The sequence below is a fragment of the Gymnoscopelus braueri genome, assembly GCF_963280865.1.
Source record: "Gymnoscopelus braueri genome assembly, chromosome: 2".
NCBI classification, from domain to species: domain Eukaryota; kingdom Metazoa; phylum Chordata; class Actinopteri; order Myctophiformes; family Myctophidae; genus Gymnoscopelus; species Gymnoscopelus braueri.
In genome coordinates this window covers 54,685,897-54,700,560 of record NC_137604.1, presented here as the reverse complement: position 1 = coordinate 54,700,560, position 14,664 = coordinate 54,685,897, and the positions used below count along the sequence as shown (strand labels likewise).

The following is a 14,664-nucleotide window of genomic DNA, read 5'->3' as shown; positions in this document are numbered from 1 at the left end:
AAAAGCCAGATGTTTGTCCGTGGGAGACAGATGAGCCTAAAGCTGCCACAATGCAACCCGGCCCACGGGAAGACGCTTGTCCGTGGGAAACGGCGGAGACAAAAAGTCTCAAACATCAGGATGACACTAAAGCAGGTGTTTGTCCGTGGGAAACGGAAGATACAAAAAGTCTCAAAAAGCAAGACGGCGCCCAGGCAAATGTTTGTCCGTGGGAAGTGGAGGAGCCTAAAACTCTCAAAATGCAAGACGGCACATCACCGGGACATCAGGAGGACGGCACTAAAGCAAATGTTTGTCCTTGGGAAGCTGAGGCTGCACCAAATTCAACAGAAAGCAAGACTGATGTTCCCAACGGTGGAAAAGATGAAGTCGCAGGGACGCAACAACAGCGTCTCTCCACTGATGAAGTCTTTGTGCCTGTAGAAGGCACCCCGCTGCATGAAGAAGAGTCAAATGGCAACTTACCCCTAGGCAGACGCGATGCTTTGTGTCCCTGGGGGCTGCAGCGGTCCAGATCTGGTTCATTCACAGACCCTTCGGATGTTTTCACATGGGAGCCTGAGAATATTCCCGAAGAAGAGGAGGACGAAGCCGATGCCGAGTGTGCTGGTGAAGCCTTTTTCTTCCCACCTGACCTTTAAACTCACAGCACAGGTTAGTTTCAACGAGCTGTCTGAGCCGTTCCGATGAGCCATATGAGACTCTTATCAGAAGTGTGGTATCTATAATGGCAGTGATTTCCAACCTGTGGGCCGGGGCTCACTGGTGGGCCATCGGGATATTACAAGTGGGCCGCCAAATGATTGGCAAAACACTGGCGAAGACTTTTCTTTTTTTTTACGATTCTTTTTTGGGGCTTTTATGCCTTTATTGACAGGATGGTAGGCTGACAGGAAATGGGGAGAGAGATGGGGAGTGACATGCAGCAAAGGCCGTGGATCGGGACTCGAACCCGTGACGCGCTGTCATGCGACTTTGAAGCCTAGGTGCCCGGACCGCTACGCTAGCGGATCGAGCCAAAACACTAAGACTTTAATGATGATATAACATCAACCACTTAAACCCTTTATTCTTTGTAAAAAACTTTTAACTGTACTTGGACCGCTTTTTCTGCACCAGATCTCTTCGCCAAAAATAGCCGATCTGTGGAAAAAACGGGTGACACTCCTTTGAGGAGGAAGTGTTTTCTCCTGCCTCCCTCCATAGGGAGGCGTCAGAGTGTAAGGTCAGCCACAAAACTGCACCCCTGCACCTGGCAGGGATTTGTTCTTTGGCAAGACATTGGTGGACATTTAGATGGAAAATGTAATCTGGGGTGAACTACAGAATGTACTCTATCTGTCACATTATTACCATCTCACTTTGAAGCCTATAGCTGAGCATTAATGCACGGGAGGTAATATCTTCAGACCTGAGTGAAAAGACTAGCCTGGCATGGCCAGACTAATATCGCTGCGTAGATATTATTCTGGAATCTTTGTGTGGAACCTGCATTTCCAAGGGGCTAATTAAAAAAATGCCTCTGATAAACCCGCCCTCATATTTGCATACTGGGCCCTGATTGGTCCCTCACTACTTCGGAGGGAGTGAAATCCCAACTGAGCGGTGCCAGACCAAATCTGCAGAGGGCAATTTGTTTTTGCAATGGCAGATTCGTCTGGTTTCCAGGCTATGAAAAGACTGCTCAACCAGCATATTTATACCTGTGCACAATAAACTGACTTATAGGTGCAACTATGCCATAGTTTGGGATCTGAGAGGGCATCTAGATGCAGTTCCTTTTCTCTTTCTGCTTCCGCAGAAAGAGAAATGCTCCCTGTTGAATTCAATTGTTTTCTGTGAATGTGTTAGTTTTAAAAACGACTATGCTCCTCCTTGACATCTACAATATGTTGGATCCATTGCAACAGATCAATGAGTTCAGCAGTGGATCAAAAATCTGAGTTAAAAAAAAGCAGTTTACTGTATGTTGGCAGACACAAGGAAATAAACTGCAACGAGTTTGAAATTGTAAGCATAAAGAGCATTAATGTAGGAAGATACGGCAATTCTGTTGACTTGAAATATTACATGTAACTTACATCATTTTCATCTTGTTGAAGAGTGGAACTTCTAGATAGATAGACTTATATTGATTGAAGTTTAAGTTTTAGAATGTTAATTGTTTTAAAATTTTAACCAAATTTGTTAACAAAGGATGCCAGATTCACTGTCAGTGGTGTTTGGATTAAGAATTAGTTACACCATGGCCATAAAGGGCATAGTCATTTAGCTTCACAATACTCATTCCATCTAGATTTGCTAAATAATTTAATTATATGAATTATTGGGGGCTAGACGTCCTACCATTTCTGAATAAATACCCTTGAAAACTCAAATTGGATTCAAAAAATTATATATAATTCATTAACATATTCCCCTTATTCATTATGTGGAGAGGATTAAAATGTACTCCTTACAGTAGAGCAAATCTGTACATAATCCTTGATTTTCTATAAGTAAGTGGTATTTTGTTGTTTCTTGTCTGCATGCAATGCATAGGATGTTGAAACCAGTGAGGCAATGAGGTTAACTACAAAAATCACTATGAAATCGCTGATATATGAGGCAATGAGGTAAGCATAAAGAGCATTATGAAATCACTGATATATGGAGCAATGAGGTGAACTACAAAGATCACTATGAAATCACTAATATATGGGGCAATGAGGTTAACTACCTAAATCACCATGGGAAAATATGGTAAATAAATAAATACACACAGTATATATGTCACAGGTAGATTGGCATTCCAGGTAGATTGGAAGTGGAGCGCTTGTTTTTAGGCTCGGGGCGGGGCTGCGATGCGAGGACGACGAGAACACAACATGAATATACATACTTACTGGCCTCAGTGGCGCACTTCGAAAATCATTGGACTCCCCATCCACTACCACTGGGAGTCTGGGTTTGACTCCCGCTCGGGACATTACTTTTTCAAACAACCGCGGACTATTTTTTTTCGCCGATAAAGTATAGTTTTGGACCATGACGGAGGTGCTCCGACTAAGGAGACCTTGAGGCCAAGGAGTCGCGCCCGAGCGCCTCCAGGCGCGAGTGCCCGCGACGACCGGCCGATGGTCTCCTAGTCGACTAAGCGCCGTCCGAGTTATGTACCGATAGGCACAGAATAGTAAATGATGTTGTGGGGACTGCTTTGCCCCGCTATGGTTTGCCCCAACTGCCACTCACTGCACTAACATAGCCCGCCAGCCCCGCCTCCTCAGTCTCGCCCCCTTGTTCGCGGGTGTGCGCGCGCGCGCGTGCATGTGCGCGTGTGTGCGTGCTCGTTTGTGTGCGTGTGCATGCGTGCGTGTGTGGTGTGGGACTCATGTGTGGCTTGCATTGCCCTCTGGCGTTGGTTCTACAGAATTGCCTGGGGGGCGGACGGGCGGTGAAAACAAGCGCTTATTTTCCATTCTACCTGGAATGCCAATCTACCTGTAACATATATACACCCAATATATCCTGCTCTTGACTTTAAGGAGTTCAGAAGTCTTAATTTCTGTTTGAACTTTTGTTTAAAAAAGGAAAAGAAAAGTTTAAAAGTTAAAGCGCTATATTGTGATAGTAATCATTGCTATACATTAAGAGTGTTTGTTCATTAACAAGGGTCTCCCCATCTGTTCAGAAAACAGAAAATACATTTTTAGGTCGGGATACCATTTTTATCCAATAAGAACAGAACTCCACAACGATCATTTATTAACTTCAAATTTGTCTGCTCAACATTTTTTGTTTAATAACTGAAATGACCAATTTAACTTGTTTATCCTGTATGAGTTCTCTCTCCGGAGTGTCCTGATTGAATAAAATGGGTATCCTGACCTGAAAATGTATTTTGGTGAGCTGGAGAGACCCGTTACTGAACACTCGGTAAGGCGGGGTCACTGAGATCACACACTCACAATATAGATATTTTTTTAAATCACTTACTTTCACTTTAATGATATCATATCCATATTGTTAAGAGATGTTCATCTTTGTCAAATGGTGGATCTCATTTTAGTTTTGAGTCCACATACAGCTAGTGACAACAACAGCCTCATTATCCCACTCAGTTTATGCAGTGATCTCATTGTTATGCACCGCCTCATGTAACCGTCAGTGGACCAATCTGTTTGACTGTTTCTGCATGTTGTGATTAAATGTTTTGGAATGTATGTACTATATATTTTTGTCAAGTCCAAAACTCAAATGTCATGTGAATCCATAGATTTTTAAGATTTTTGTTAGCTTTTTCTATGTATCGACTACCGTTTCTTTTTGTCTGTCTTTCCTTTTTTTTATGTATATGAGGGACACTATTCTGATATAAACTCACTGAAACCGATGGAAGGCATTTTATTTTTGTATTCTTTAAATTAACAATATATTCATCATCACAGAAATAAACCATACAATCTCTGTAGATCTGGAAAATGTGCATTTGTTAGGTACACATATGAAAAGAAAACCAGCTTGTGGAAAAACAGAAAATGTATGGGAAAATGTCAAAATATACATTTTAAAAGTCCCAAGTCCAACATGGTGTTTTCCCTCTGCGTTAGTTGGGGGAAAACAGTGCCCCTAGGTGGCTTATTTGTTCCACTGCACAGCCTCTGGCTTGGTAACTTTGTAGTTGAGGGCTTCAAATTCTTCGTCTGGTTTGAGCTCTGGACCGGGGACCATAACCGTCTGAAAGATGTAAAAGAATGCCGTTGATTATCCTTCATAAACACTGCTAATGTTTAGCAATGAATATCTATAATCCCTGTTTGAAATGAATGTTAAAGGGATAGTTCACCCAAAAAAAAACGATTTTCTATCGATTACACACCCCATGAAGCATTGAATACATAGAGATATTTTTGTTTTTGTCGCATTCCTGAGCCAATAATTTGATGACCGAAAGCCATTTTGGGGGCGGACTATCCCTTTAATCACACCACTATGATAAACAGTGAAACAGTCAACATAATAGGGGACATACATATTTAGTAATCGGTTACGCGATGGTTATGGTTATGCGATGCATCAAATTGTTTTCTGACTTCCCCATTTCCTTGTTTGTCAGAGTTCAGACAGAGTTCAAATGCTGGTCATGTTTCCAGCAGAGAAATGTGGATTAATTTTGTATACATTTAGCAAATTGGTATGTGTATATATTAGGGCTGTCAAAATTGGCCAAACATGGACGTTTGAATGTCATTATTATTCATTCTTATGCTAGTGGGCACTGCACTGGGTACTCAGACAACAAGTACAACGGGTATTGCATGAATGGGAGGGGCATGCATTCTCAACCTGCACCATTCCCGAGTAGGCTTATGCCCGCAGGTACGCTTAACAACGTTGTACAGCAAGTGCTCCGACACACACATACACACAAAACATGGGGTCTTTGGTGGTCTTCAAGAGAGTCGCTGATGGCAAAATGTACAGTGCTGAAGGTTACCTTGACGACAGGGTCTTTGACAGGGGCCCAGGCCGGTACGATCTTGCCGTGTATCCTCCAGCGGCCATATGGGTTGACGAGATGACGTTCTAACACCAAGTACTCCAAGACGTCTTTAGGCTCCGTCTCGCTCCCCAGCATCAGCCTCCCGAAGCGGTCGTAAATGGCCAGGGTCTGTTTGTCATCCAATGAAAAAGTTAACACACACACACACACACACACACACAGCAAGAGTTGTTTTGAGGTGCTGAGAATTATAAAAAGAAGAAAAGAACGTGTAGCACTTAAAAATGGTGATGGAGGAGACCGGATCGAGAAAATGTTATGTAATGAAAAGAAAAGTATATCGTCTCTGTCGGGTGGAAACCTCATATGTCCAAAACTGTTACTTTTCAGAAGAAGTAGCAGATTTACAAGCTGAAAACGCGGAGCTTGTATATCTGCCACTTTTGATCCTTTTGTGTGACGAGATTTTGTGTCAGGGACCCCCATAAGAGAAGATCATTCTAAATTTTCAAAACAGTAAAAAAAATTAAAAAAAATTGCAGATCTACAAAGTAGCTAATCTACAAGCTCAAGCTGCAGATAGCCGAAGTATAAAATAGGGCTATAGTGGTTACATTTATTATCCCCAGCCAACTTATTTGCTGGGGAACCCCTTGAAGCCCCTCCAAGGACCCCTGGGGTCCCCGGACCCCACTTTGAGAACCACTGGTATACGGAAACTAGTCAACATTTTTGCATTGATCTCACCTGTTTGGAGTGCATGCGGAGTGTCACCTGACCATACAGGTTGCCCTTGGAGACCATGTCCGGGCAGCGAGCGTGGACCACTCTGGGCGGCTCCAGAGACTCAACGAATGTCCAGCGGATGCTCTTGTAGCGGTTTCCCCTAGTCATTTCCTGGACAGGAGTCAGGGAAATAAATTGTGAAACCAAAACTAAGCACTAGGGCTTTCACGATTACAAATTTAAGTTAACGATTAATCGTCACTCAAATAATTGCGATTAACGATTCAATTGTGTGTTTGGCATTGAACATTGGAACATCATTTTAATTTCTGTTTGCCTTTTAGGCTTCGTAATCAAAAATTGCACAGGGCAGATATGACAAATAACTTACATATACAAATAAAGTATTGCCATATTTAACAATTGTATACTTGTAAAGAAATAGCTTGTAAAAAAGTTGTAAGCTTGTAGATCTGCTATTTCTGCTTTTTTATATTTGAAAATGTTGCGATTAGACGGTTATGTAATAATTGTGACATGCCTACTAAGGACACTGGGTCAAATCCAGAGTGTTTATTTAATTCTGAGACTGTACAAATGTAACCAAAAAGATTCCAGTTGGTTACATTTGTACACTCTCTTGAGTTATTTTACTGTACAGTCTAAAAATGATACGTGATGGGACAGGTACGTCATATAATAGCTTCAGTATCTTCATAGTATCATATATATGTTCCCAAAGCCCTAAACAATGAACAGTTCCGATAAACCATAATAAAAGCAACAACTTTGGGATCACTTTTTAGGAAGTATATTTTCTTGTTCCCCATATTTGCAGAAACGAACAAAAAGGGAATCTGAGAAGGGGGTGGGGTGGGGGGGGAACCCTTATCAGCAACTAATAGTAAATGCTGATGAAGGCCTGAGTAGCCAAAACGCGTCCGCTTGTCATGATGACTGCTGCTAAAGAAAATTGACCGTGTGAGCTTTCTATAGACTGTTCACTGAGAGTCTGCACCCATCTGACCTTCTCTTAATCTATTGACAGTAGAGCACGCTCAGCTCGTCCCCTAGTATTTGGATAATGTGGCACCTTGACCAGAACCAATTCTGTATGTCCTGCATCTGTGTTATGAGTTCTTTGCCAGTGTGGCAATCAAACTGGACTGCAACACTTAACCCATTCAATCTGGGAACGCATCTGTGTCACTTTAGATGTCTTTGGCTATTCAAAAATAGCAGATATACAAGCTCAAAATGTGTGCAAATCTTTAAACATATATATAAACAAATTTTTTACTAAAATCTTTGCTTCTGGGGGTCCCTGGAACAAAATATCGTTTTGGGGATCCTTGACATGAAAAAAGTTTGAGAACCACTGATATAGCAACATGAGTTTTCTAAAAAAGAAAAACTGTTAGGATTTAGAAGACATTTGTAGACTACCTAGAAGCAAAGATTTGAGTAAAACTAATTTGCTTTAAAACAGATGTATTAAAAGATTTGCACACATTTTCAAAAACAATATCCCAAAGTATAAAATAATGGTTATAGCAAAAACTCTAAAATGACAGTATGGGTTTCCGGATTGAATGGGTTAAATCTTGCCTGTCATGTTGGTAGTCTAGGAGTAAAAAGTCCTGTACTCATGTTAAGTCACTGTGGATAAACATGCCAATCAAATGTCTAAAGTGTAGAATGTAATTAATAGTATTAGAGAGTGATTAAACTCCAGTACGTGATAGGAGGGATTATTTCCCCTGTGAGGAACAGACAACTCACAGGGTAACACCTTTCTGTCACCAACGAGTGCAGTTTCTCCTTGTTGAAGCTGAAACACACAAACAGGTGAGGTTAGTCTTCCTAGAGACATACACAAGTACTACTAACTGTACGGTACCAAACACTGTAATGACAGAGTTATTTCTCTAGTTTCTGGCTTTAGGAGATAGAGAACGGTTTATAATCTGACTCCTGCCATAAAATCTATTTTTAAATTGAGTAATAATAATATTACATATAACAACAATCACTTTATATTCATATAGCACTTTTCAAAATATGGAGTTACAAAGTGCTATGATAATCATATAAATTCAAGATATAGAAAACTTGTAACTTTCCCAGTGTATTTTTTTTTCTTTTTCTGTACAGCACTTTGTTAACCCTGAACAAGTTTTAAAATGTGCTATATAAATAAAGTGGATTGGATTGGATCAATAAAAAATAACTGAGTAAATATAAAATTGAATAAGAATTTAATAGTATTACACTTTACACCAGACAAGAGATGAGTGTGCTCTCTGACCAGCACAGCGAGTGAGTCTCACTTCTATCAGAAATTTCTCACTGAAATAAACCCTCCCATAAATAGACCATGTCCTCTTGCACACTAAATGTATGTCACACCACTGGAAAGGAGGGCGTTGGCTGAGTTATTTGTACGTGAGAGAACAAGGAGACAGAGCCTTACTGTGTCAGGGCATTGTGAGCTTCAATGAACATCTCTTGAGCTTGTGCTGGGAACACCTTAGTGGTGAAATGAGAATCATATTCTTTTATCTTGCGTATCCTGCGGGGAGTATGGAAAAACACAAATCTTTAGATTACATTTCCTACAGGCATTGTAGAGTAGGAGGTGTCCACTTGATAAGCCCAGTAGCCCACTAATTGCCACCGGCAAGGATATTACGTATGTTTTGCCCCGTCTGTCTGTGACACATTCATACTCCCAGGAGGAAGCTGGGAGGAAACCTATTGATTTTGGTGACCCCATGACCTTTCCTCTGGTGCCACCATCAGGCCAAATGTTCCATTTTGAAATAAGCATATCTCCTGTACCCTTATTCATACAAGAAGAAGAAAACTATTAATTTGGGTGTCCCCGTGATGTTTCCTCAATCAGACCAACGTGGAGAGACATGTAAGGCCTGGGTGGCGCCGTGGCGGTCTGCGCTGAAATGAGTACAGTCTTGTTCATTATGGATTTCGGTTTCCATGTCTACAGGCTAGATTCTGCCTCTATACTGTACTGTGATATAAATAGCTCAAAAAAGGTTTCTACACAAGAGCACTCATCCTAGATTATGGTACCACAAATAAAGGAAACAGATGATGAGCAATGGTGATATCCAAGTAAACACAAGGTGGAAATCTGTTACTGTTGGAGCAGAAACAAGAATGCATGATTTTGCATGATTTGATTATAAACAAATACAATCATAATAAATCAAGTGTCATTGAACTTAAGAACGGTCAAAAGGGCTGACAGATTTATAGATTTGAAAGGCATCTTTGCTTGCAGGAACAAAAAGACAATACAAAAAATAAATCAATACAAAAAAAATCTATTCAAGCATACACAAAATACAAAAACAGAGATTGAGCATTTGTGATAATAACGATCTTACGCGAGTTGCGAGGCAGCACCCTGTTTTATCTGCTCGGTGCGTTGTTTCAGCCCCTCTTTGGACAAACTGGAGAGACGGGCGTCACCCTCCGGAGGGATGTAGGGGTCGAAGATGCCCGCTGGTGGTGAGAGGAGACCCACAGACAGTCAATATGCTTTTGGTATTGCATAATCGTCGTAACCATTTCCAAGTTGAAAAATGTTTATATCATTTCTAACATTTTTTAAAAATTGTGGAAATAGCAGATGTACAAGCCCAAAACGAGCTTGTAGATCGTTATTTAATTTAATGTTTTTTTGTTATACTTAAGTTATTTGTATATGACCTGTGCAAATGTGTTCACGAAGCCTAAAAGTATTTTTTATTCATAATGTTCCAATGTTCAACGACAGAAACGCAATTAAATAGTTAATTCGCAATTATTTGAGCGACAATTAATCGTCAAGTAAAAATTTCAAAATCGTGACAGCCCTAGTCACACTGTGCATATGTACGGATGCATAAACTGTATTGTACCAGTGCAGGCTATGTTGATGGGCCTCTCGATGTACTGCTGCCTTATTACAAGACCAGCCGCTTTGGCTTTGGCCTCCTGGTCTCCGATTCCCGAAGCTTGCCCTTTCACCCCAGCGGCCGGCGGAATGAAATATCTTTTCTTGGTCCGCACCGGCAAGATGAGTGGGAGAGGATGCCGCACATGCACCTCTGAATTCTGAAATAAAATAAATAGGTAAATGAATGTTTCATGACATGCACAAAGATGTCTTCTAGGTCAGCTGTGAGGTTCCATGGTCCATGGGACAGCATTAGCTGCAAGCAACTCTTAGATGTAAAGATTAATATCTGGCATTTACAGTTGCAATACCAACCCTTGACAGCCCATACATCCAAACAGAAAAGTCAGATCTGATTGTATTAATTAAACGTTAAACTCACCAACATTGCAGCTGTTACGGAAAACTTGGATTATCCTCTTTGTAACTGCCAAGTTTTCGTTTCATAAAAATCCACCATAGACATGTTATGAGCTACTTTCTGTCAATAAATTCTGTGCAGGTGATTTTTCTAAGTTTTGGAGTATGGAAGCGCTCGTTTTCAATAACGCAACATCCTGCTGCCTCCAAGCCTGGAAACCAGACGAATCTGCCATTGCAAAAAAAGAAAATGCCCCATTAGTCTGAGCCAGTGCCATCTATTAGAGAGTTACGCCAACTCCGTTCACTTCTTCGGGCCAGGTCTTCTACATACACATACATTGGCGAACAGTGACAAATCCCTAAACCGGAAGTTCATGGAATGCATTGAAGTCGACGGCTCCTTGTCACTATTTCCAGCTACATGAACCACGTGACCGACGCTGTTTCTGACCCCTCATTGGCGCAACTCTCTAATAGAAGGCTCTGGTCTGAGCATGCCAGGCTAGCTGCCTCCTGCATTATGTGCAATTTGCAGGTGGTACGCAGGACCATTCAATCAGATCAGACTTTTCGGTTTGGCTGTATGGGCTGTCAAGGGAGGGACCAAGGGGTTGGTATTGCAACTCTAGATTCCAGGTATTAAAAATAGGATCTAAGAGCTGCTTGCAGCTAGGACAGCATTAGACAAGGGCTGAACTCACTCACCTGAAAAGGAATACTAATTTGTGAAATTGATCATGTGTACTTTACTTGTTCCAGACAGGATGGCCTGTAACGTTATATGGCCATGATGATTTGTAAGGTTATATCTTTCTCTCTTAATGCAAGAGACAATATTCATGTAGACTAGTAGGGGAGGAGAGGATGGCTTGAACTGTGGCCAAAATGATTAACTATGAAATGGTTAATTAATAAAATAAAATATCATCACTGCAGTGCACTGGGGTTTGATTGATTGATTGAATACTTTATTAGCAGTTTGCAAAAAAAAAGGACAGGAAAGTACAGTTCAATACAAGGTCTGCTAAGAGGATTTTAAACCCAAGAACCATTGGGGTCCTTTGTACAAAGATGCATGCAAAGATGGAGGGTTTTTTTTTATCCCAGAGACAAACGTTTTAAAGTTATGTCTCTGGAGCAAAAAATAAAAAATAAACATAAAGCTACTGTCAGACAGTAATGCACGGTTGTTCAAGAAGCCAGATTCCATAACAGCCCGTAACAGCCTGTGTTACAACAATAATTCTAGATATAAATTAATCAGCCCTTACAAATAATTTCAGATAATAACCAGTATCACAAAACCTCAAGGTACACTGCCATTTTCATTGATTTGTAATAGCACGATACCTTCAAAGTATTACATGTCAGTAGATGAAGGGTTCCTAACGCCCTCCGCATGGACGTCGCCATCTTGTCTGTGTGGGTTTCCAGTGGGAGCGTTCAAGAGTGTCACTATCCACCACTCTGCAACCAGATGCGCAGGAGTCACTTCATATAGTTTATAGAGGTATAAAAAGAAAGAGTCACTTTAACATAAGATGTGCATTTTGTTTTAGAAATGATGTTCCATTTGCGTGTTTATTAAGTTGAATGCTTGTTTTATGTTGAAAGGAACAAAATAGGCTCATATGAATATTACTAATTGTTTTAGTAATAACATTATACAAATAATAACATTAAAGGACAAACAATAATATTATTATTAATAATGATTAATTTAATTAAAGGATAAACTCCTTGAGATGCATGCACTCGTTTTCAAGGGGGTCCTCAGGCACAACACAAACAGTGACAATGAAACAATCTAACACACTCTCCCACCATCCTACACCATACTACATCTGCTACCCATGCCATCTAAAGTAAATAAAAAAGTAAACCCATGAAAAATACCAATGGCTCGAATGGTTATCTAAACCTCCGAGCAGGTTAATCGAGATGTGTAACCCAAGGCATAGTGACATAGTGTATAGCAGGGGCTCTGTAGAAACATACATGAGTATATCTGCATGGGTCAAGGCCAAATACCCAGTACATAAGGTGCTGAACTCTCTCTCTCCTGAGTAGGTTACTGAAGATTGAGTCTTGAAGTCCTTTTGAAGAGTTGAATCTCTGGGGATCTTCGTTGGAATCTGAATCTATCTCTGAGATTTACCTTGCCTTTTATATTGTTGGCTATGGGTGCTTGTGTCATCCCGGTGATGTCACTCACTATGACTCATTTGAATCCATATGGAGCTCTGATGTCGGTCATGCCCAAAGTTGGACTTAGATAATGTCAGTTAGCTCCATATATATATATATAGTATACTATATATATAAATATAAATACATAAATAATATATGTGAATATGTGAAAGAGGGTTTTAAATAACAGAATGCATGCTAGAAAACATTAATTGGGGTCATTTCAGGTGATAAGCTTGGACTTTTTACTTTTTACAGGGGCCAGTTACAATTTGCAGCCACCTGTAGGTGCTCTTTTAGAGCGGTTTTGAAGAAGGGTTAGGACTCACTTTTTTGTATGACTGTTTGTAGAACATTCCACATTCTGTTGGCATAGCAGTAGAATGAATTTGACCCCATTTTTGTGCCGAAACTGGGTTCAGTGAGATCAGAGGGGCTCCTTCTGGTGTTGTGCCTGTGTGTCTTTTACATTGTTGAAGTAGTCTGACAGGTACATGGGTATCCCTATTTTCTCATGTATCTATAGACCAGGCCCATTTCAAGTTACTTTACTCTGTCCTCTACCCTGAGCCATCCCACCCTAGCATAATGAGCAGGGGTTAGGTGAGTTCTGGGTGTAAGGCCTAGTAGTAACCTGACCAGTTTGTTTTGAGAGGTCTGCCTTTGAGGTTCTAAAGTACCACGAGGTGCATGCATAGTCGACATGACATTGGATGAGTGCTCCCTCCTAGTGTGTGTTACTGACCACCAAGGAGATCCCGAATAGAAAACTTGTTCTTTGGTTGACTTTTCTGATTACTTTTGTTGCCATTTTTTCACTTGAGACGTTGCCCTCTAAGATACAACCCAGGTAGGTCGTTTCATCTTTCCTTGTGATGACATTGTCACCCACTTTGTTTATTCTGGACCCAAAAGGAATGGATTCATTTTTATTTATTTTTAAATTCATTTTTTGGCTTTTTATGCCTTTATTATAGATAGACAGTAGGCTGACAGGAAATGGGGAGTGACATGCAGCAAAGGCCATCGAGATCGGGACTCGAACCGTGGCTACATTATAGCCTAGGTGCCCGGACCGCTACGCCAGTGATCCGGGCCGATTGGATTCAGTTTTGCTTAGGTGTAGTGATAGTTTGTTATCAGTGAGCCAGGTGCAGATTCTACCAAGTTCAGAGCTAAAGGCCTCCTCAACCTGCTATTTGTCCTTGTCCGAGACCAGGAGTGCCGAGTCATCCGCGAACAAGAACAGATTGCAGTCACAGGCTGATGGCATGTCGTTTACGTACACTAAAAGGCCCTAGTATGCTTCCTTGAGGAGCACCGCAGCTCACTGGGAGGACAGGGTTCTGTTCACCTCCACCACCTGTTCTCTCCCCTCCAGATAGGATCTCATCCAGCCCACTGATGGATGTACTATCAAAACCGATGGCCTTCAACTTACTTATCCATCAGTATGGAGTGATTTACAGAGTCAAATGCCTTTTGTAGGTCCAACATGACCATGCCGCAGTATTTGCTTGAGTCCACCTCACCTTAAAGTAGTCGGTCAAATAGAGTAGTAGTAGTACATACAGCTGCATGCTGAAATAAATAAGTAAATAAATAAAACACAGAGGCACAAACAGATTATTGAAATATGGTAGACACTTATATGGTCTGTATTTACCTACTCTAGAGTTAACTTAGAAGATTTTACAGCCCCTGTCCTATATCTGATCAATAGCATGGACCAGAGCTACCCCCTGTCCCAGAGATACTTATCACATCAAAATGGGAGTCCGTCCTATAAAACACACCAAACTTGGGGTCTTTGAAAAAGAGAATCACTGCTAATTCAATTTATTCACATCACACGCATATTCATTCACACGGTCGTTACACACACACACACACACTGCACGCCGAGCGACGCGATGACGTTATTTGTTCGGAGGTCGGC

The 14,664-nt window shown here is 41.0% G+C and overlaps 1 protein-coding gene across 1 annotated transcript; it reads right to left on the bottom strand.

Annotated features, from left to right (window-relative positions):
* Positions 1 to 4,368: 4,368 nt before the first annotated feature.
* Positions 4,369 to 12,023, bottom strand: mrpl45 (mitochondrial ribosomal protein L45). The gene is made up of 8 exons (XM_080452403.1): positions 11,886 to 12,023; positions 10,135 to 10,330; positions 9,619 to 9,736; positions 8,682 to 8,780; positions 7,991 to 8,039; positions 6,230 to 6,379; positions 5,477 to 5,650; positions 4,369 to 4,716 (listed from the first exon to the last, which is right to left on the bottom strand). The coding sequence occupies exons 1-8, from the start codon at positions 11,946 to 11,948 to the stop codon at positions 4,618 to 4,620; spliced, it is 948 nt and encodes a 315-aa protein (XP_080308529.1). The 5' UTR covers positions 11,949 to 12,023; the 3' UTR covers positions 4,369 to 4,617.
* Positions 12,024 to 14,664: the final 2,641 nt, after the last annotated feature.

Coding starts and splice junctions, on each gene's coding strand:
- mrpl45 (XM_080452403.1), bottom strand. CDS start 11,948: ATGGCGACGTCCATGCGGAGGGCGTTAGGAACCCTTCATCTACTGACA. Junction 10,331..11,885: donor TGACATGTAATACTTTGAAG/GTATCGTGCTAT, acceptor ATTTTATTTCAG/AATTCAGAGGTGCATGTGCG. Junction 5,651..6,229: donor TCCGCATGCACTCCAAACAG/GTGAGATCAATG, acceptor GATGACAAACAG/ACCCTGGCCATTTACGACCG.